Below are 23205 nucleotides of genomic sequence, written 5' to 3'. Positions count from 1 at the left end.
CGTAAAGCTTTAATACATTCTGAATTATGTATTTTACGATGTATATAAAGTGTGGGTGTAAAAATGTAATTGTTTATAGCGTCCATTCACATCTCAACAGGTGTGGGCGACATCATACGGCGCTGCGCAGACATTCAGCATATGGCATCAAAGTATCGCGAGTGGACGGCTCTGCTGCTCAACACGTCCGCATTAAGAGTTGAGAAAATCTCGCGTGAGTTTACTCGGCTTTTCTCGCCTCCCATTTCCGCTCTAAATTTTCACATTCCCGCCATCATCGACTGCTCGTGGGGCTCGAGCGCGATAACATCATACCCGGCAAAACTCATACACTGGCCTTGCGCCATACTGAGAGGATTTATCCGATATCCACCGCTTTCTGACAGGAATTGTCCTCCCGCAGGTAAATGGTATGTTGTTTCCGAGGTAAATTTGGCAACATTTCGAAAAGTCAGTTAGCGGAGCCAAAGCCTGTCACACGGCCTGAGTGGCTAATGCTAGTTCATTAGCTGCGCACGTATATTGCGCATGTCCCCCGTTTTTCAGGTCGCTTTAGAATATTGTAAAAATAAAGTCATGTTTCTGCGATGAATTGCGTTTCTTTAAAAGCTTACAAGTGTCAGTGTGAGTGCATGAAATACTGTGAGGTCCCCAGGGGCGCCAGTCACATTGGTTCGTTTAAAGCGCGCGCGAAGTCTGTTTACGTTTGTCGTCAGTTACTGTAACATGTTAATATTCAGTCTGTTTATGATGAAAGCTTATGAATAATATTTTACGATATTGTTTTGATGCATTCATTGAACAGTTAACTTTGAAGTGACTGAAGTTTGTCTGAGCTAATGTATGTTCTGCAGCAGTGAATGATATTTTTGACGTAACAGGTTTGTGTTGCTTTATTTCTAAGGAATCGGTTTCATGAAAGTGTTGGTATCACTTCATGTTCCTGTTGTTTGTAAAGTCAATGGATGTGAAATGACGTGTGTGTGTATGTGTGTGAGTATGTGTTGGAGTGAGAATTGCGTTATTCGTTTTGGTCGAGTTGGGTTAAGGACTGTTTATTTGCAACACGTGTGCTGTTGTCATTAGTTTGTTTTAGATGTTATGAATAGGGTTTTGAAAAATACGGGTATTTTCAAGCCTGAAAATTTGCCATGGGTATTAACGGGAATATATGGGAATTAACGCGATGTATGTGAATACACAGGGAATAAAAAAGTTGCATAAAACAGGAAACTTAAATATAGTTAAAATCTTGCAGCATAATTTTGTTTAAAACAACAAGATTGAATGCAATTTCAGTTGAATTTCTATCCTGCACGTTCTTCAATCACATGCACAAAGCACACTGCTTACTGAAGGCCATTGAGGCCACACCCCCTGCACGTACTTGCATTCTTCATAACATGCACACACAATAATGTCAAAATATCTTTGCATGTATTCACGTAAATTACATGAATTTGTTTAGAACGTCCTTGTGCTGTGTGTAAGCTAGTGTGTAACAACATTATACAATTTTAAAGACAAATGTACTGACTGGGAAAACATTTAGGTGAGATAATAAAAAAAGTGATGTCTTAAAATGATGCTCCCCCACACACTCACTCTGCCTGAAATTAAAAAATGGGGGGATTCCCCTCTATTTTCCAGGCCTTGACTACCACAAATGCCACACTTGCTGCATTTTAACAGTTTAACTAGCAAATACCTACATGTGTTTATACAGTAGCTACTAGCTAGCCAGCCAGTAAATCAGATGTCTAAATGTAAGCTAAGCTAGCACTATTATTAGGGCTGCACGATAATATGTGATTCTCATGCACATCTCGTCAGTAAAGTGGGTTCCTTGATTAGTAGTAAATCGCCATCACCTGCTTTCAAATTGAGGAGCATTTACTACACAAAGCTGTAGTTTACTGACAAGCTGGGCCATATCGCGGGCGATATGTCCGCAATAATTATTGCGAAATTGCCCCGATTGTCAGGGTACTACAGCTTTGTGTAGTAAATACTGCGCTATCTGAAAGCAGGTGATGGCGATTTACTACTAATTAAAGCGGAAGTCCACCCTAAAACAACATAAAGCTCCAACACTATATTTCATCACATATGTAGTTGATTGTGCTGCCATCAAATGAACTAGCTCCATATAAAAAATTAAAGCTTTTAACTGCCACAGTAACCGTGATTTGATGGGTCGTCAAATCACTGGAAGAAAATGCACGACTACATAATTCTGAATTTTTTTAAATGTGGGCGGGTCTTGAGGCGAGATGATTGACAGTAGATGATAACATTCTTTGATTGACAGCTGCACAGGATGAGCTAACATTAGCTTTCTTTGCTTGTTAATAATAACAACAACATGATAATAACTTCTACGTAGTATGTTTACCGTAGTTAAACAAAACAAGCAACAGTGATGTTTTAGATATTTTTACCATTTTACATTACCTGAGTCCGCGGAAAAACTAGGCTGAAAACATTACATGAAATCATCCTGACGAAAGTGCTGGCTGCATATTAAAATTTTCGAGTTATCTGATAGTGGTCAGGGCTCAACGCAAATATTTTTTTATACTGGCCCAGTCGGGCAAGTGGTTCATGTATTTACTTCCCCTGCCAAAATTTACACTGGCCCGGTAAAAAAATGTCCGTGTCACATAATAATTCAAGTAAAATATAATTGTACACATATACAACAAACATGTTCCAACGAAAAAAGGCTCCCAACTTTTCTGCTTTACCTTTAAACTGACATTAAATTTTGCAAAATATTGCATTGTTTCTTTCGTCTATTTTACCCAAGTAAATGTCTGCTTCCAAGATGTTAAATTATATACATTGATGAAAATATATTTTAGTGACTGAGGGTGAAGCACTGGCCCGATCGGGCAAGTGACAATACTTTTTACTGGCCCGAACGTCTCTCACGCTTGCCCCGGGCAACCGGGCAGTCCTTTATGTTGAGCCCTGGTGGTGTGTCAGCTGAGGGTCATGTTGATGTAAACCAGTGTTTCTCAAACTTTTTCAGCCCAAGGACCACTTTATCTTCCAATTTTTTTTCTGAGGACCACCTAACAGAATCCCACTCTAACACTCCCTGAAAAAACAACAAAATAGGAAGGATAAGCTAAGTTTAAGTTTAATATGCAACTGTTTCAAGTCAAAAACTAATGTTCAAAAATTATTATATGAATTTTATTTCATTTGAAAAAGTAAATGGGAAATGAGTTGCAGCTTAATATGAACAACAAACTGCATATGTGAAAAAAATGCAAATAAACATACTATAACAGCCTAGGTCCCACTTAATGTCATTCCAAAGAGCCATTAGTTTAAAACTGAGGTGGTGGGTATATGAAGTCTATGGTTGTAACTACTGTATGGTAACAATAAAATACTGAAAAAAATCCCCTTAAATGTCCAAAATCACTGAAATTACTGGGATTTTACACATGAAACAAAAACTAGTACATTACAAAACTAATAGATCTGTGGATTTTAGTTGTTTTCAGTTGAGGGTTGATCTTTTATTTTGAACCTCTTTGGTTTAGCCAACCGATCCATTTTTATGTTATTAAAACAGAAAGGCAAGAACTGATATCACAGTTTCGCAAGTGCATTAAAAATCTACTAAAATAAGTGACGATTGCACAAACACTTGCCTAGTTTAGGTCATCTTTTGGCGGACCACTGGACCACACTTTGAGAATTACTGATGTAAACAATAAAAACTCCCCATGGCCTGAATTTGTTGTCCTTACATCCACATACTGCACAGTAGGGCTGGGTATCGATTCAGATGTTTCAGATCGATTCAATTTCGATTCCGGTTCTTGGGTCGATTCAACTCAATGAATATAGATTTAATACAAATAATATTTGAATAAAAAACAACAGGGAACATAAGTTTGCAAGTGGGTAATTAATAAAAAGAAATTAAAAGCCACAACACTTAAAAGCCACAACACTATCATTGTTGTCTTGCTTGCGAAATCTAAAATGCTTCCATACCTCTGACTTTTTATGTGAAAGTGGCATCAACGTTGACGAAGCACCTAAAACCGCATTTTAAGCACTGAAAGAAAGAATGACAGGCTCCTTGGTAACATCGCGCAAGGCAAAAAAGAGGGTGACATCTAGTGAAGAAGACTAGTAATTTGATTAACCTTAATCTTACGTTCAATGTTTGCAGGAAAAAATATTGAAAAAAAAATAAATTCTGCTCTTTGAGAATCGATTCTGAATCGACCAAGTAAAAAAAAAACGATTAATCGAAAAAAGCCATGGTCCAGATCTACGTGTGTGTACGTTTAATGCGTGTGCACTCCAGTCAGAGAGAGAGAGAGGTGAGTAGCCTTGGTCTGTCAGGTAAACAGAGTGGATGTAGCCGAGGATGATAAGAGAAGAGGAAAAGAACGATTGACAACTTTTTCATTAAGAATGTTAAGTTAATGCCCGATCGTCCGAAGATCGTAACCAATGCTCTGACATCAACCTCCCATCACATCAGCCCTGGTCCGAACCCGAAGACGGAATTAGGTAATGAGCCTCTTACAATCGAGTCAAAGCCAGAGCATAATTCTTTTGAAGAAAATTATTTGAACGTAACCCCGAACAGCAATGTCGCGTGCGCCCAAGTTATAGAAAAAAGGCAGTAGTCACTCAGGGCCGCTGTTTTCTTAATAATCTTACTTACAGATCTAATCCTATAAACTTTTCGGTGTTTGCTGTATCTCTATTACCGCCCTGCCAGACTGTCTTAAATAGAGAAACAAGTTAATTCCTTGATTTGCGTTGTTGATTCATTTATAAATAATTCCCCCCAAGGCATTAGTTTATGCGCAAAAAGCATTAAAATGAATAGAACATGATGATTAAGTCTTTCTTTGGTGAAAAAATAATAAAATAAATAAGCCTACATGAAATGTGTTTCACTTAAAGCAACACTATGTAGTTTTTTTACCTTTAAATAATGTCTCTAAAATTATTTCAGTGATAGAACAACTTTTAACTGGACAAATTGTACTGTTGCTGCAACCTGAGCAGCCTCCTAGCTGCTACAAGCACACTCTGAAAGTGGCGGTGGAGGGTAGGAAACACAGCCCCGCCCTTCCCCCTTCCTGCAGAATAGTGTCTGATACCAGGCACTGTTGCGCTTTTCAACCACATGGGGGAGCTGTAAGTCATTTTTACATGGAAACTACATAGTGTTGCTTTAAATAATTAGCAAATTAACAAAACGAATTCAAAAGTAGCCTATAGCCTATATGAGTTTGTTTATTGTGTGAAGCGCTCCAAATCCGATGCAGCACAAAACACTTTTTTTTACCAATTTTAAAAAGCACAATGTTTTGTTATTATTGTGAGTGTAACTTTACATAAATAAATGTACACCATTACAGTTTTGAATGTTGTTTTACTATTATTTGTACGACCATAATTTAAGGCTATTTAAGGTAATGCAAGATGCAAGCTCATCACCCGTATCATGCCATCACCGGCGCGGGTTTACGCAGGGCAGCGAGAAAGAGACATTAAACTTTAACATTTAACATTCTACTTGAGTTTTTTTGGACATCCCTTTGGAATCACTGCAATCATATCATTAATTTAAAAGGTATAAATATAAGCGCAGCGCTTATCAGTGTTCAAACACTGCTGACCGCTCAGCTATCAATTTACCGACCCTAACAAAGTTTCACATTAAATGTTAATATATTTGTCCAGTCATGGTCCTGTGTTTATTTCTATAAATGTTCTGCATGAAGATCTTTAAAGGTTTCTACTTACTTCACGATTTGCGGTGCGGCAGGTTGCAGTCTTTATGTAAAACGGGCGGGTATGAAATAAATTGATGCTGATGTCGGATAACGGGTTATTTTAATCGTGCGGATGCGGGTTATCAAACAGGACTGTGCATGACTCGTTTAAGGAAAATGGAATGACAACATGAAAATTATAAAATAGCCTACATGTTTATATTCTGTATTAAACCAAACTTGCGGTGTTAAAGGGACAGTTCACCCAAAAATGAAAATTCTGTCATCATTAACTCTCCCTCATTTAGTTACAAACCTATATAAATGTCTTTGTTCTGATAAACACAAAGCAATATTTTGAGGAATGTTAATAACCAAACCAAGCATGAGCCCCATTCACTTCTATAGTAGGAAAAAAGAATACTATGGAAGTAAATGGGGCTCATGAACGGTTTGGTTACAAACATTCCTCAAAATATTTTCATTCATGTTCACCAGAACAAAGACATTTATACAGGTTTGTAACAACATGAGAGTGAGTAAATTATGACACAATTTTCATTTTTGGGTGAACTATAAATCCGATGCGGTCAAAAATTAGAGTGCACCTAACTTTTGTGCTGGTGCACCTAAGCAAAAATTTTAGTGATATCAGTTGCCTCCACTTGCAAATAGCGCAGTAACTCAGAGTCTACTGGCCGTTTGCATTCACACAAACCTGCAGACATCTCACTTGGTGAGATTATACATTTTTCACAGTTTGTCAAATGCAAGGTGGTTAGAGAACCGTCACAGCCCTGTTTGTATATGATAGTTTATATAAATTTCCCTAAATTTTGAAATAATTTCAGTAAATTCCTGGTAAATTTCCAATTTGGAATGTTTCTGAAATTCCCCAGTTTATGTTCGCATTGAAAGTTTCTGGAAATTTACCGGAAACTTTTCACCCCAAATCAACTCTAGTTATGATACAGCCTGTGTATGAGAGATCTGTTTAGAAACTAGTGTTTTTGTTACTAAGTTTTGTTACTAAGTGTCAAAGTTTTTGCCACTGACCTTGTTGTGGTGTTTTCCTGATAGTTTGTGTGTAATGTTTTTGTCTGTCTACAAAGCTCATCCTTTTCTTGTGTGTTTTGTTGAAGATCACTGGCCTCATCTGTTCGCTCCCAGTTTTGTCCAGAGCTTCATTCTCTCATGGCTGTCGCAGTGCCCAAGCTGACCAGCGGCGGCCCTGTTCGCATCCGCATCAGGTGCATGGGGTTTAGCAGCAAATGGAAAGAGGGTATCTTTGAGATCCATGAGAGAGACAACAAAATCAATCTGTTGCTCAAATTCAACAGTGGTGGTGCCCCGAAAAGCTTTCAGGTATGGACGTAATTCTTTTGAACCTGTCTTTGGATTTCTCCTAGAGGTTACGGTGTTTAATTGTGATGTTTAAGATGTTAATGTATGCTATTTGTTCTATTCTTAACAGCTAAATCCCACTGTGAAGGTTTCGTGGAATCAGTCGCCTGGCATGGCCCGTGTGGTATTAACACTGAAAGAGGGTATCATCACGATGGAGAAACTGCCCGTATTGGTTGCGAAAAGAATGAAGGAATATCTTGAAATGATAAAGCATGGTAAACAAACAGGTATGATGTCGTAATAACAGAGTGGATATGCCACTGTTTATTATTTCTCCTATGTCACGATATGTTTTTGCTTTTGATCATTTTAGTCTTAAAGACAAACCAGGGAAGTGCCAGTTTTGGATTAGTTCTTGGGAATCGCACACCGCATAACGACTCCGGTCTCTCTCCATCAGAGAAACAGGTGCAGCAAAATATGACCAGAGACGCTTGTGAATTTTTGGACTAAATTTTGTTTGCTGACCCACTGTTGTATCATTTCAGACCACTCCAAAGCGCCCAAGCCTGGACAACAGAGAGGACAGCACGCCCCGAAAACCTCTTGGGAGTCCCAGCAGAGTCACTTCGACACCTGGCCGCGCTGGACTCTCAGAGATTAGGTTTGTACATTTTTCATTTATGATGTTTACTTTTATGAAGAGATTAAGAAAAATGTGTTCTGAAAAAGGTTTTTAATAAGTGATTCCAAACATGGTTCTAAGATTTCTAGAGGAAATTCGAATATTCTGGTCCAGCCCTAGTTAATAGTTGTAAAGTTTTCTGCCCAGATCTGTTTGTTTATTATCGTTCTTCGAAATTTCTCCATTTCTTGTTAAATTAAGAAAAACGATGACAGAATTTACGTTTGCTGTGAACTATCCATTTAGTCCATCTGTGTTAGAATATTTGAACTCAATATTGTATGTTATATAAAAGCGGCACTATTAACCTCTCGACGCGCACTAGCTCGCGCACGGAAAGACGTCAGTTTTTTTATGCTGCTAACAATATATATATAGCCTACTGTGTACAAACAACAATAATAATAACACTACTATACATCGTTTAAAAGGTCTAAGGGTTTAGCATCAGTGTATGGTGTCCGTTTTGAGATTAAATTGCTCTAGTATCATAAATATAGTATTTTATTACAGAAGTCCAGATAACAACATGCATAATATAAACTGACTCCTTACCTTTGTGCTGGTATAAGGAACGCGAATCGAATCCAGTCTGTTTCAGATGTGTGAATAACCCATAAAAACTCTCCAACAAAGTACATCCAATGACCATTTTTGTCCACAAATGCGTATAATCCGTGAAATATGGATATATTTTCCATTGTTTACATCAGATTTCAGATGCACGTCTTGTAACAGATTATAATATGCAATCTGAGGACTATTTACATCGTAACACTTGTATATGAGATCACACTCGCGTTCAAAACCAGCACTCAAACTTGATTGTACAAGTAGGCGGGAGTATAATACATAATATCCAAACAGCGCTGTCAAATATCGTGACGTCATCTGACTCGCGCGTTCCTCCAATGACTTCATGGAAAATATTGATAGACAAAACGTGTAGCCAATTAGAACACGAATTCAACGATCTTTGTGTGAAGCTTTATTTCCTGGTGCGGATATGGCATTTTATACGCTTATATAAGGATAAATAATAAAAAGAACGAACGTGTATGCATGTAAACAAAAGACTTTTATTTTGTGGCTGACTGGCACTTAGAAAAGGCACTAGTCTTACAAAAACTCTTGCAAGAACCTAATTTTTGAGTCTATTGACTTCAAACGTGAAATATAACTTCTTTAGACTTGTGGCTTTGGCCTCATTGCATTTCTAGGTTTCACACATATATTTATCATTAAGATTTTTAGTTCTAAAAAAGATGTTATGGAAAAAATTTTTTATTACAATGTACTTCAGCCTCTCTAACTTTTAAAATTTTTATCTTAAAATAATTTTGAAACATGGAAAACGAAGCTCAAAGTGTCTTCTATCTAATGATACCACAGTTATGCTTATACTATAAATGGTTTAGTAAAAACAGCCCTTTTAGTGAAAGTAGGTATTTTCATGGTTTCGGGCCAGAATGGGGGTGCTTTTCAAGAGGTTAAGCTGAACTCTAGTTATGTTTACACCTGTTTTTTTTGTAGGAATGAGAAAAGGAAGAGACTCATGAGCTCTGATGGTGATATGACTGAAGACTACCCCAAAGAAAACGACTCCTCAAGGTACAGGACTCTCACTTGAGTTTAATAACTTTCTATGAGTATGCTTCAATTACTTGAGTATTTATTATTTTCCACATTACCTATATTCAGTAACAATAAGGCCATCACAGACACACCCAGAAAGTTCCTCCACAGCTGCAAAGAGAAGCTGAAGCATGCAGAGGAGAACCGAGCATCAGGTTAGTGACTGATCATCTTATCTCCTGACAGCTCCCCTCAGCTCTGTTACACTCATCTTCACATATATCTGTAAAACTTTATTTTCTCAGCTCCACTTGTTCCTGCCCCTCTTCAGCCAACGTCATTTTATGGGAGTAGAACAGGAACTAAAGACTTCACACCAACCCATTCATTTCTGGACCGGTAAAGATCTTCTGGCTTAATTGTTATTTGTGTTGTGAACTGTTACACCAACTCTGCTTTCTGAATCTTTAGTGAAATATCAGAGACATGGTGTCCATTCAAATAAGTTTTATTTATATAGCGCTATTCACAATTGTTTAATTGTTTCAAAGCAGCTTGACATTGATAAAAGCAGGAAAAATCAAGGGTCAACAAAAGTAGCAGAGTACAGCGCCTGAAATTAAACCATACTAGCAAGCGTAGTAATAATGTAATGTATGGAAGAGAGTTTGAAGTTAAGCAAATGACAGCTGACCCCCCAGTGCCAATCCTGGTCTTCGAGCACCTCTTCCAGAAAGTTTTAGGGGCTGTCCACACGGAGACCCGTATCACTGTATACTTATACATTTGTTATCATATTGGCGTTTCATCCACACGGATCCGGCGTTTTGGGAGACTGAATCCGCTATTTTTTGAAACCGGGTCCTAAAGTGGATAAATCTGAAACCGACACCCTTGTGGTTTCGTCTGTACAGCCAATCCGTATATTTTGTGAAGCGAAAACGTCATCACATCACGTGTTGGAAGCGTCACACGTAACAACAATAACGGCGGATTACGTGATTGTGTTCGTGCTACAGAAGCTACTAAAGCCTACTAGCTTTATTACAGCAAAATCTATTGCTTCTATGCAATTGTGGTGACCAACAAGCGATAATGGACAACGCCATACGTTGGCTATGCGCATGCTCAAAGTCTTCTTCTCCGTGTATAGTGTATATCTGTGGCAGAATTACAGCGCCCCATACTGGTCCGGCATATATACTACACCGCTTTCAGTGGTTTCTTGTTTACGGATTATTTTTTTAGAGCAAGGAATAAAAATGATCCGATAGGGAATGCACCGGCTTCGTGTGGACATAGCCTTAGATGTCTCCTTATTTAAAACAGTGTCAGTGAGGACATCGGGCAACCTGGTAAGTTGTAAATACGCATTTCACTTTTGAGTCACATGACGTTTATCGACCCGCGCCATTTATTTTCCCCCTATAGTAAGGTGACGAAATACAAACCGGTAACTCTCTCGATAAATGCACAATCAACATCAGCCATCCTGCAAACAGACAACCGCATAGAACTTGCCCCTCCCACAAGAAGCGGATTTTGCCTCTGTCGCGCGTCAAATGCTCGCTTTGTCCACGCGTCTACTTTGCTCTTGACGCGCGAATGTATTCAAACTGTTCAAGCGGCAAACTAGGCCGGTAGACGCGATTTTGACGCCTGAAATGCGGTTGGTGTTAACGCAGCATCAGTGTCCTCGGGTTTCAGGTTTTAAAAAAGTTTGAAAAGTTAATTTTCAGTGCTCTTCATCTGTTTTTCTTGTGCAGGCCTAGCAGTACAGGTCAATGTTCCTCTGCCAAAAGAAGCCTGGTGTTACCCAATCACTCAACTCCTTTCAAAAAGGTGCGTCCAACATTGGATTATGGTGGCTGGAACAAACCACGGCCGTCCACGCCGGCTCAGCCACAACCTCCCCTGCAAGGGTTAGTGTCCAGCATGAATTAACTTTTTATGTTTGTAGTTCATTATCATGTATTCATAGTTTGTTTGTTTGCAAAAATTAGATTCTCCAACCTTGGAAATACATGTTACATGAATGCCATCCTCCAGTCACTTTTTAGCTTGCCTTCATTTTCAAATGACCTGTTGAAGCAGGGGATTCCATGGAAGAGAGTCCCCATCAACGCCCTTCTGAGGTACTGTTTGCATATGTAAATTATTTTTTTTACAAAACATCATCTGCCTCTTAGTTTTCATTATAATTAGTTTTTAATTTTATTCTTGATTCTTTAAAGTCTGATTTGTCATTATTCCTGTACTGTATTGTTTAGCATTATTTTCACAAACCTATATTTTACTAATATTACACACTTATATTATATGTTTTTATGAAATATGTTGGAGTTATGAGGTTTCAATTGGTTTTATGGTCATTGTAAGATTTAATTAATAATAGTATTAATAGTTTCTTGCTCTTCAGTGGAGAAATGCATACACCTGCATTTTCTGTATTGGACGGCATTAGATATTCAATGGAAAATCAGCCTTTTATTATATGATCCGAAGTTTAAACCTGAGTTGAAAAAGTTGCTAACCAGCATCATTGTACAGATTAACCTGGGTTAACATTTTACTGAGTTTGTTCAACTCGCTTCATGCAACAGGCCACATGTCTCTTCCTCGGCAGCGTATGAAGCTGGTGATGTCATAACACGCTGAATTTGTAGAGCAGATCTTTCGCACTGTTAAAGTTCTTCGTTAATATAATTATCCTTTGATTTCCTTTTTAAGGCGTTTTGCTCACCTCCTGGCTAAGAAAGACATCTCGTCTCCAGATGTGAAGAAAGATCTTTTGCGGCGAGTAAAGAATGCTATATCCTCCACAGCCGAGCGTTTTTCTGGCTATATGCAGAATGTAAGATATGTGACATCTCTGTTGAAAGTCAAGATGATATGAACTCCTGTAATGCATGTGATAACCAGCTGTCTTAACCCAGGATGCCCATGAGTTCCTGAGTCAGTGCCTGGATCAGCTAAAGGAGGATGTGGAGAAGATCAATAAGAGCTGGAGGAATGAACCCTCGGTCTGGGAGGAGCCTCAGGGCGCTCGCTTAGCAGATGAAGCAGACACATCACGAATCTATACCTGTCCGGTCTCTGTCAACATGGAGTTTGAGGTGCAGCACACCATTACTTGTAAGAGGTAGGCTGTACCTTACTTTACTCAGTAATCTGTTCATTATTTATCTTTTTAGTTAATCTCACAGCTCAGTTACCTTTTTACAAACAGTATTCATCCTCTGGTTAGTTACAGCAGTGTTATGTTTATGTGTCAGATGTTGAGTCTAATTTCTCAAGGTTTCACTTAAACATCGTTTTATTTCCTTGCTACTGTGGCCTTTGGCTTGTTCACTGACGAGTCTTTAATAAACTTATAAAAAGTCACTTATTGTGTAAAAGTATGCAATATTTAATCAATCTGTGCTAACTTCATAATTTATAATCTGTGGTTATTTTATCTTCATAAAATACTAACACTGCTCTTGTTTTCTATGCCGAACAGTTGTGGAGAGGTGGTGATGAAGCGCGAGCAGTTCAACGATCTGTCCATCGATCTTCCTCGCAGGAAGAAAACTCTTGCAATGAGATCCATACAGGATTCTCTGGATCTCTTCTTCAGGGTCAGTTACACACTGGTGATTTGTTTTTTTATGATTTCACAGTGTTTAGTATTTTAGTTATTTATTAAGTGCTGTCTCTGTCATTCTGTCTAGATGGAAGAGATTGAGTATTCGTGTGAAAAGTGCAGTGGAAAATCAGCTACAGTATCTCATAAATTCAGCAGACTTCCCAGGTTGGCAAATAGAGACACTATCAATTCAGATTAAATGAGTTCTTCAGTTAAATATAAGTTTTGTCTCTGTGCAGGGTTCTGATCCTTCATCTCAAACGCTACAGCTACAACACCCAGTTGTCTTTAAACAGCAAGCTGGGCCAGCAGGTCTTCATCCCCAAATATCTCACACTGCTGTCCCACTGCACAGACGCCACCCGTCCTCCTCTCAGCCTCGGTTGGAGCGCACAGAGCACGCTGTAAGCCTCACACGTCAGCGCTCCTCTCTTTCCTCTGCTGCATTATGTCCTGGTCTTATGCAGATTATTTTCCAAAATGTATAATTTGGAGATTCTCATAACAAAAATCATATTGATAGACCAAGCATGTCAGTGAATTCAACAGCAGGCCTTATGTATGTACCATGTATTTTTGTGTTAAAACCAGATGCGGTGTGTGTTAATGTCTCCACATCTTGACTGCACCACCTATTAGTCAAACTATAAACTATAAAGTGAAGTTATCAGTTTATGCCACTTATGTGCTAGCGTAATGCTGTTCATGCATGCTAATGGTTAAGTGTTTTATTTCAGCTCCAGGACACTGAAGACGTCACAGGCTGTCAACTCTTCTACACTACGGTGAGAGCAGTGCTCTGACATGCAGACGCTAGCATACGGTCACTCGGTCAGGTACTCATTTGTTCTCTTGGTTTACAGGAAGGGTTCGCAGAAGCTGGATAACTCGAGCATCGTGTTATGTGATTCTGATAGTGAGGAAGAGCTCGTCAGAAAAGTTGCTCGAAAACATCAAGCAGATGATGACAGGACAGAAGAGGTGAGATGAATGATAATAAAAGCTTTCATAATTATAATTTCCCTGATGATTGTCTAATTTTTTTCTTTAATTCTTTATAAATTGCCACTGCAGTGAGATTTAAAGTACTTGGCTTTTAGGACGGTTTCACATTTGGTGCGATTGCCTGGTCTGAACCCGAGTTTGATTGCTCCCCCCTCCCCATGCCCCCCATGGACTGTGTTCACATTATTTTTGCATCCGAACCGCGGTACGCTTGCATCATCAAGCTGCAGCCGGCGCGTTCTCGTTTACAGCGGTTGCCAAGCAACATGAGAAGATGACAAGTGTGATTGACTAACTGCAAGCAGAGAGATGATTTCTGAATGCCTCCGCAAAAATTAACGTCGACGGAAAGACCGCGTTGTCATCGAAACGACTTTAGTATGTTTGCGGCAGACAGACGAAAGTGCGTGTCTGTATTATTTCTTTGAAAACAAAACCAAAGGTTTAAAAAAATAAGAACAAAACTCTAGCAAGCATTCTATGCATTTTGTTGTCAAGGTAAGTGCACGCACACAAACACACACGTCTGTTTTGGTGGGACATTCCATATAATACGTAATTAACAGCGGTTCACTTCCGCGATTTGGTACGATTGCGCTCACATTAGCAGCGAACCGATCTGGAGTTCACATGAAACGAACCCCAGACCACCCTTTTTAAGCGGACTCGAGTATTTTTGCGGGTGCGCACCTGAGTTCGGAAGACAGCGTTCACATCATCCAAATGTACCAAACTCTGATGTCAATCGAACCCGGGTGCGCACCAAAAGTGCTAATGTGAAAACGCCCTTAATCTTAATGTATGCAGTGAAGAGATCTTACAGAAGTGTAAGTGTTATGTAAATAACAGTAACAGTCCTGAGCACACAAAACTAAGACCCCCCTTTCTCTTTCCTTAGGTGCAACACAATGGACAGATTGAGCACTTGGAGTTTAATGCCATCAATGATGATGAGATTCTTGAAGCTGTGATGGAGAATAATCATGATGACACTATCCTGCCTGCATGCCCTGACGACGAGCCTACCAGTAGTCCTGATACGGGGATTGGAGATACCGATAGTCAGGACCTGACTCATCATTTAAACCTACTGGATGGAGAGAAACAGCCTACAGGTGCGCCACTGCAAACTATGTCTATGATCATATACTTGTATTGTTTGCACAATGTCTAGGGCATGACATGCAATGTTTAAACGGTTTATGTCCAGATGCTCTTGAGTCTCTGGACCTGACTATGGATGAGAACAAGGAGAACCAGACTCCTGAGGGGGCGCAGGGAGAAATGGACTGGGTACAGCAGTATAGTTTGGATCAGGAGCGTGAGGAGCAGGAACTGCAGCAGGCCCTCGCTCAAAGCCTGCAGGAACATGTAAGAACATCATCTTCATCTCAGACTTATGGAATGAGGAATGAGAGAAGTATTAAAGTCTTGTGTTAACACCACAGGAGGCGAGAGAGATGAGAGAAGATGATGATCTGAAGAGAGCTACTGAGCTCAGTCTACAAGGTCAGACGATCTGAACATCTCTGCTCCTCTTTGAATGTTAAAGCTGCGTGTGTGTGTGTGTGTTAAACTGAAGTCTTATGTTCTCATAGAGTTTAATAACTCTTTACCTGAGCTGTTGTGCTCTGATGATGACTCTGGAAATGAAGATGGTCTGGATATGGAGTACAGCGAGGCTGAGGCTGAAGATCTCAAGAGGAATGCTGAGGTAGATCCCTAAACCCTCTTGTGAAGATGAGGATAGTTTTACGAGTGCTGATGTTGAGATGATGATGATTATTACTTTCTTCTCTAGACTGGAGATCTTCCAAACTCTTTCAGACTCATCAGTGTGGTCAGTCACATCGGCAGCAGTTCTTCATCAGGTGCTGAGGTTTCTCCAGATTCCTAATATTTGCTGGTCCCATTAGCAGCTCAAAAGTCACACTGATTAATACAATGTGTACCTAAAGGCTGATGTTTGTCGTCTTTTATGTTCAGGCCATTATATCAGTGATGTGTATGATATGAAGAAACAGTCATGGCTCACGTACAATGATCTGGATGTCTCCCGCACACAAGAGTCCAGTGTGCAGAGAGATCGGGAAAGGAGCGGGTACATCTTTTTTTACATGCACAAGTAAGTCTCTTAAGTTAGTCACTTAATGTGTGATTTATTTCAGTTGTCTGTGTGGTTCTGTGTATTGTTCAGGCAAATAAAACTCTTGGTTTCCTTGAGTCAAAAAACATGAATATACAGCTTTAAAATATTCATATTAATTAACTCTTTCACCGCCAGCGTTTTTAAAAAAAGTTGCCAGCCAGCGCCAGCGTTTTTCATGATTTTCACCAAAGTTTAATGCCTTCCAGAAAATTTTCTTCTTTAAATAAATAAACATACAATATACCAAATGAAAGAACAGACCCTCTGCTTTCAAACAAAAAAAAAAAACGTTTCACCCTACCTTTAGTGGTTCTTTTGCAATCAGCTTTTGAATATGGGTAGGTTTTTGCAAAAACACCATATTTTGAGCAAAAAGCAAAAATAATTCAATTTTTGTGACCGACTTTTCATAGAGATCCCATTCAGAGCGATCTTTAAAACAGACACGGACATGCAGCAGCTTGCCATAGGGCAATACATGGATAATAGCGGTATTGCGGAAAGACGGAAAATCTCGTCATTGGCGGGGAAGCGTTTTCTCTTAATTGACGAGATATCTCGTCAATGGCGGGGAAAGAGTTAAGGATTAAAAATAATAATCATCGGGGTTTTATTTTTTCTATTTACACTTCATGTTCACACCCTGCACTTTGAAGTTATTCTATTATTATAATTTTAGGGGAATTTTTTTGTGTTAAAGAGAAAGGATTAGTCCATTTTCTTTAAAAAAATCTATATAATTTACTCACTACCATGTCATCCAAAATGTTGATGTCTTTCTTTGTTCAGTCGAGAAGAAATTGTTTTTTGAGGAAAACATTCCAGGATTTTTCTAATTTTAATGGACTTTAACGGACCCCAACAATTAACTCAACCGAGTCTGCCTCATAAGTCTTGAAAAGTGAAGCCTCTGGCTCTTTGATCGCCCCCTGGTGGCTGGCTGCAGTACAAGTCATAAACCCCGCCCTCTCCATTCAAACGAATGGGACTCTGCTCTAAATAAAACAATTATTTACACTTCGAATAAAAGTTTCCGAAAGATGGTTTTGGTCCTTTCAAGTAGTTGTTATCACGCTGATATATGTTCAAGTTTTCCTTTTTTTTATATGTTTTATTTTAGCTAGTAATTTAATGCTATAGAAACGGGGCTTGTCATTATGATTGGCGTGGTTAAATTGGTCGCGCGAGCGTTTGGGCGGAAGTTTGATACCGCGGCTCCGCCTCTGGCTCCACGGGTGATTCCTTCTGCGCATACCTTGGCTCCAAACTGACGGTCTATGAACTCAACACTTAACAGTTTTTTTCAAAGGACTCTAAGCGATCCCAAATGAGGCATAAGGGTCTTATCTAGTGAAACGATTGTCATTTTTGACAAGAAAAATAAAAACTATGCACTTTTAAACCACAACTTCCCACAATTTTTCCGGTCCTGTGACGCACCAGCGCGACCTCACGTAATTGCGGATTGAAGTAGAAAGGTCACGTGTTACATACATGAAACGCACATTTGCGGACCATTTTAAACAATAAACTGACACAAAGACATTAATTAGTATCAAACAACAATGCCGGAACGGTCATCTTTCTCCATACTTGTAAACACTGGGGTGTAGTTTCGCATACATCATCATCCGTGACCTCTTGACGTGATGACGTATTACATGAGGTCGTGCTGGCGCATTACAGGACTGGAGATAGACGAGAAGTTGTGGTTTAAAAGTGCATTTTTTTTTTTTTGTCAAAAATGACAATCGTTTCGCTAGATAAGACCCTTATGCGTCGTTTTAGATCATTTATAGTGCTTTGAAACTCTGTTTAAAAAAAACTGTTAAGTGTTAAAAAAAAGTGTTGGGGTCGATTAAAGTCCATTAAAATGAGAAAAATCCTGGAATGTTTTCCTCAAAAAACATAATTTCTTCTTGACTGAACAAAGAAAGACATCAACATTTTGGATGACATGGTGGTGAGTAAATAATCTGGATTTTTTTAAGAAAATGGACTAATCCTTTAAACCAGGGGTGTCCAATCCTGCTCCTGGAGGGCCGGTGTCTCTGCAGACTTTAATTCCAACCCTAATCAAACACACCTGATCCAGCTAATCCAGGTCTTACTAGGCAGACAGGATACTTGGAAGAAGGTGTGTTGAGGGAAGTTTAAGCTAAACTCTGCAGGACAGACTTTGGACAACCCTGCTTTAAACATTTGATTCTTACCGTTTTGGAATCCATTCAGCTGATCCCGGGTCTGGCGCTAGCACTTTTAGCATAGCTTAGCACAATCCATTGAATCTGATTAGACCATTAGCATCGTGCTAAAAAATAACCAAAGAGTTTTGATATTTTTCCTATTTTAAACTTGACTCTTCTGTAGTTACATCGTGTACTAAGACTGACGGAAAACTAAAATTTGCAATTTTCTAGGCAGATATGGCTAGGAACTATACTCTCATTCTGACGTAATAATCAGTGACTTTGCTGCTGTAACATGACTGCAGCGGGCGTACTCATTTACGCAGTGCCTGAAAATAATCCCCTGCTATTGAAAGTACCCAAGGGGACTATTTTCGGGCAGACCCTGTAGTGACGTATGTTCACTTTATTTGTGCACGTGAGCAGATGTGATTCTTAAGCGTGTTGGATTAATGAGATTTTTGTTTGCATGTGCCCTACTCTGCTTTCATGCAGCTATCATAATGCATTTTGTTTTTTGATGATTATGCACAAAAATCATGATAGTCTCTGCACAGTTTCTGTGTTGAGTTCAAAGTGAGTGAAGTCAGCATCATGTTGTGTAGTGAAATGGTGAATGAACTTCTGATGTGTGTTTGTGTGTATGCAGAGATGTGTTTGAGGAGCTGTCTGAACAGGAGAGGACAGGAGGTGACGCTGGCCGTACAGTCCTGCAGCCTTTATAAGAGACTCGAGCGTGTGGATGTGGATCACACTACTGATGAGCAGCTGAACTGAGCCATGGGTAACACAGCACACCCCTCATCAGCACTCCTGAGAAAACACTTATCCTCTTCCTCTCACTTCTCCATGTGAAATACTGTTAGCATTTTTTAGATGGGCAAATGTTGTAGAAACCCGAGTAGGTACAAAGTGTTTATGGGATAAAGCAGAGAAAATAAATATAAATATATAAATATATTAAAAGCATTTTGAGTTTCTTAAAAGGTGCGACTTTGTCTGAGAAGTTGCTCTTATTTTCTATTTCATTTCGTTTGCCTTTAATATAACAAGTCCCAACTTTTATGCATTAAGAATGATATAAATTCAGAGAAAGCCTGTTCTCTGTTTTCAGCTTTTAATTTTCTTTATGATCTATTGCGTACAGAAATCTATTCTTGTATATGTTCAAGAGTGAAATGGGGAATATGGGTCGTTTGTTTCTTGTTTGATATTCAGCTGGAGATGTGGTGCAATATTTGCTTTACCAGTTGGCTTTTATACGGCTGTCCTATAGCGATGAGGAGAGCGAGAACCCTTCTGCTTCGTATTCCAGACTTTACCGATGACTGTTTCTTTTACTCTTGTTTTATAAACGTTCCTCTAACAAGCTCTCACTGCTATTGATGTAGCTTGTCTTTTTTTAAAGATCTCAGTCTGTGATTTTCACACCTCCAACACCTACAGACCTGGTGAATTGTTTTCTTTCGAGTCTGTTTAGAGCTTCAACATTGTGAAATTGCACAACCGTTGTGTAGAAGGCTTGATGTTAGGATTATTTATTTTTAGGACCTCGTTCATAATTCTGTGTCTTGATTTAATACTGTACCCGTCTTGTTTTCAATAACCACTCTGTTCATGTTTCTGTTCATGTGAGTAGGTTGTTGGAAGAGTGGAAACTGTGTGTGTATGTTGTTCTATATGAAACAGTGCTATAAGCTCTAATTTACTGCTTAGTATTCAGTCTTTGACTTTCTTCAGCACATTTTAAAATAAAATTTATTTAGAAAAATGCCTGTTTGTTTCATTTAAGGGTATAAGAGAGAGACGGATATTTCCAGTAGTGCATGCATTCATGTGTTTTCACATCCAGGACGTTGTCACGTGTGCTACGTGCATCTCTTTGTAAGCGGTTCGAGGCGGCTGCCCGTTCGTCTGTTGAATTCACTAAGGATGTAACTTTCTTTCTGTAGCATCTGTTGACAGAAGCAAAGTGGATGTTATTTACTGAACTGTCACACAAACACATGTATAGATGGATAATTCACACATGGATAATGTTTTACTTTTTATAACACATCTAATGCATGGCTGATTCATGATCGTCTCATTGATTCATATTTTTATTGCACTTCACCACAATAGCCCATACAAGTCTATAGGTCATTATAGAAATCTTAATTATAATCTGATTAAAACCTGCATAATTAAGAGAATTAAATGTGCTCAACTATTTTAAAGTGTACTACATACAAAGGAGCAGAAAGTTTTCAGTAAAGTTCCAGAAACTTTCCATGGTAACTAATGCTGCGTTCCAGGCAGGCTTTTAAACCCGTGAGTTACGACTTCAAAACCACGACTCACGACCCTATGCGTTCCAGGCAGCCTGTAACTCGTGTTTTTACAACCTTCTACCGGTGAAAGTGCACTGGAACGGCAGTCAAACCCGTGACTTCCCACCCATGAACTCGTACTAGATCGATGTACTCCCAGTTCAGAGTCGTGAGTCGTGGTTTTGAACTCGTGAGTTACGGGTTACCGGTTGCCTGGAACGCAGCATTATTCTGGGGTGTGTCCCCTGATCTATATAAATGACTGGATTGGGTTGGCACAGAACGCTTAACGTAACAGCGTGAGGTGAAGCCAACACAGAGTTTTAGCGGCCATCTTGGTATACCCAACCGGCAGAGGGCGTCAATGATTTTCATTCAAAACCATGATATAAATGTACCCCCTTTACAGCGTATCATTCAAACAAGATAATTTTTTAGGATTTGTGTACGCAAATTAATTGTTAATTCTGGTGTTATTTGCAATGTATGTTTTAATCGGGCAGGATATTGGATGTATTAAAAAAAAAACGTTAAGGCGAGTGCGTCTGCTGCATTTTGTTAATAACTTTTTTTTTTTTGTTATTTCTCTAAATAAGTTTAGGTAACTTGTAAGTTTAGATAACAATTACAAAACCACAAATTATTGCATGCACATACGGTACAAAGCATTATTTATTTAGATTTCAGAATGAGCACGTTTATTGTCATTAATACTAAATGTGCTGCGGTCGGCTGCCGATGATACTGTAATGAAGATGAATGTATTATAACTGATTGATTAAAAAGCAAAATGTACAACTTTCAGTAAATAACTATGTACATGCTTTGAACGTTTGTTTTGTATAATGTAAACGGTAACTTCAGACATAAAAATGAAGACTAGTAAAGTGATGTTTAATCATTAAAACCTGATAACGTCCATTGATTAATACAATGTTTGGGTATACCAACATGGCGGCACGGTGGCTTCACAAGTGTGACGTCATGCGCAATCCAGTCATTTATATAGATCAGTGGGTGTGTCGCAAATATTTCAAATTAGAAACCTAAATTCCCAAATAATTCCCATTAAGTAAGTTTTATAAACTATATCATACAAAAACAAATTAACATGCACACAAGGTAATAGAATTTTCAAAAATCTTGATACTTGCACTCATCAAAACTCGATTTATTTAATCAAAAATCATTCTAATTTGAAGGATTTGCGAATGAGTTCTGATCAAATAAATGCAGGCCTGATGAGCATAAGAGACTTCCTTCAAAAAAATTAAAAATAGTTATAGTTTTTTTTATACACAGCACAAGGAGGTTTTAAACAAACTTATGTAATTTACATGAATGCATGCACAAATAGAAATTATATGCATGTTATGTAAGGTTTCAAGCTTTGAATTTTGCAACCTTACATACAACCTTGTCATACCAGTTATCTAGATATTCATTATTGACTAGGTTTAATTTGTTTAACCTGTCAGGCAAGTGCTCATGTATGTTATGAAGTAATTTGGTGTGGTGGTAAAATATTTCCTACCTCATTCCACTCCTCCTCAGTTTCATGTCTGTATCCTAGCAAGTGGCAAATTCCATGTGCTGTCACCACCTGTGCCATGAAATGCCAGGACATTTAATTTAACCCTTTATAAATATAAATGACCATCAAACTTTACACATATCTTACTGTAAGAGCTTCGTGAAGATCCTGGGATGTTCCTTTACATTGTTGCATTATATATTCTACACCCAAGAAGATGTCTCCTAAATTATAGTCGTCTCTGTGGAGGGCACATGGTAGTTTGCCAGGCCTCAGTTCCTACAGAAATGAGACAAACTCTCATTAAAATCATCTGTATCTGCTGAAGAAGCCCATGGGCAAAGGAGATATGCTTGCAGAAGACACCTGTCAGTGGCCATCAAAAGAAGATTTTTAGATTTGGCTAGAAATGTGGCTTGCTGTAGGTGATATTTTGGGCTGAATTATTACAAATCTCAATGTGACATATGAAGCAAAACTTTTTCAATTTATCCACATTATTATTTTAATAATACAACATAAAGTCTCAGTTTACGATTACCTCGTAAAAAGGAAAGGACAGCACATCTGTAGGTTGTTTCTGTCTCCTGTACATGTGGTTTATTCTCTGGATCCTGCGGTTGTCAACACAAACGATGCTCATATCAAACCTCTGAACACCGAAGATCAATCTCAATGTTTCTACATCCGCTCGCAGTCTGGCTCTTCTCAGAGGAACAACACTCTGTAGGTTCCTCACTACTACACCCATCAGCACAATAAACACTACAGCAACTTAGTTAACTGATATATGAAACCTGTTAAGAGTTGGTTGTGTTCGGTGACTATCAAACAACAGCAAATTAACTAAAAACGCAAGAGTAGTACGCAGAAATATAATGAACGAACCCCAGGCAACAGGTCTAAAGTCTTTACAAGAAACTATACGTTATAAATATAACCGACGACTGAGAAAATATCCATAAATTGCATGATAAACATGATACCGGTCACTACCCCATCCATTCATTTTTGAA

General features: G+C 38.8%; 2 protein-coding genes across 3 annotated transcripts; one reads left to right on the top strand and one right to left on the bottom strand.

Moving 5' to 3' along the window:
- The first annotated feature begins 260 nt into the window (after positions 1–260).
- Positions 261–20115, top strand: usp37 (ubiquitin specific peptidase 37). Of its 2 annotated transcripts, none has more exons than XM_065293147.2 (24): positions 261–403; positions 6908–7130; positions 7240–7399; positions 7486–7580; positions 7661–7776; positions 9331–9408; positions 9499–9587; positions 9678–9771; positions 11139–11294; positions 11376–11507; positions 12103–12226; positions 12309–12514; positions 12875–12992; positions 13086–13165; positions 13240–13404; positions 13738–13785; positions 13864–13981; positions 14904–15120; positions 15216–15376; positions 15454–15514; positions 15604–15719; positions 15807–15876; positions 15992–16130; positions 18993–20115. In XM_065293147.2, exons 2-24 carry the CDS (start codon positions 6960–6962, stop codon positions 19066–19068), a joined length of 2790 nt encoding a protein of 929 aa, XP_065149219.1. In that variant the 5' UTR covers positions 261–403; positions 6908–6959; the 3' UTR covers positions 19069–20115. The 2 variants fall into 2 exon arrangements, with proteins under 2 accessions (XP_065149219.1, XP_065149220.1); XM_065293148.2 differs by having other exon boundaries at positions 261–410.
- On the bottom strand, positions 19474–23205 carry ybey (ybeY metalloendoribonuclease). The gene is made up of 4 exons (XM_065293149.2): positions 22731–23205; positions 22337–22468; positions 22190–22258; positions 19474–20298 (listed from the first exon to the last, which is right to left on the bottom strand). Exons 1-4 carry the CDS (start codon positions 22938–22940, stop codon positions 20212–20214), a joined length of 498 nt encoding a protein of 165 aa, XP_065149221.1. The 5' UTR covers positions 22941–23205; the 3' UTR covers positions 19474–20211.

This window comes from Paramisgurnus dabryanus, chromosome 15, assembly GCF_030506205.2.
Source record: "Paramisgurnus dabryanus chromosome 15, PD_genome_1.1, whole genome shotgun sequence".
NCBI lineage: Eukaryota > Metazoa > Chordata > Actinopteri > Cypriniformes > Cobitidae > Paramisgurnus > Paramisgurnus dabryanus.
The sequence above is the reverse complement of the archived record's forward strand: the minus strand, read 5'-3'. Positions and strand labels throughout refer to the sequence as shown.

Coding starts and splice junctions, on each gene's coding strand:
- usp37 (XM_065293147.2), top strand. CDS start 6,960: ATGGCTGTCGCAGTGCCCAAGCTGACCAGCGGCGGCCCTGTTCGCATC. Junction 7,400..7,485: donor AAAGCATGGTAAACAAACAG/GTATGATGTCGT, acceptor TGATCATTTTAG/TCTTAAAGACAAACCAGGGA. Junction 13,166..13,239: donor AAATTCAGCAGACTTCCCAG/GTTGGCAAATAG, acceptor GTCTCTGTGCAG/GGTTCTGATCCTTCATCTCA.
- ybey (XM_065293149.2), bottom strand. CDS start 22,940: ATGGGTGTAGTAGTGAGGAACCTACAGAGTGTTGTTCCTCTGAGAAGA. Junction 22,259..22,336: donor ATCTTCACGAAGCTCTTACA/GTAAGATATGTG, acceptor TTCATGGCACAG/GTGGTGACAGCACATGGAAT. Junction 20,299..22,189: donor CTGAGGAGGAGTGGAATGAG/GTAGGAAATATT, acceptor TTCTGTCAACAG/ATGCTACAGAAAGAAAGTTA.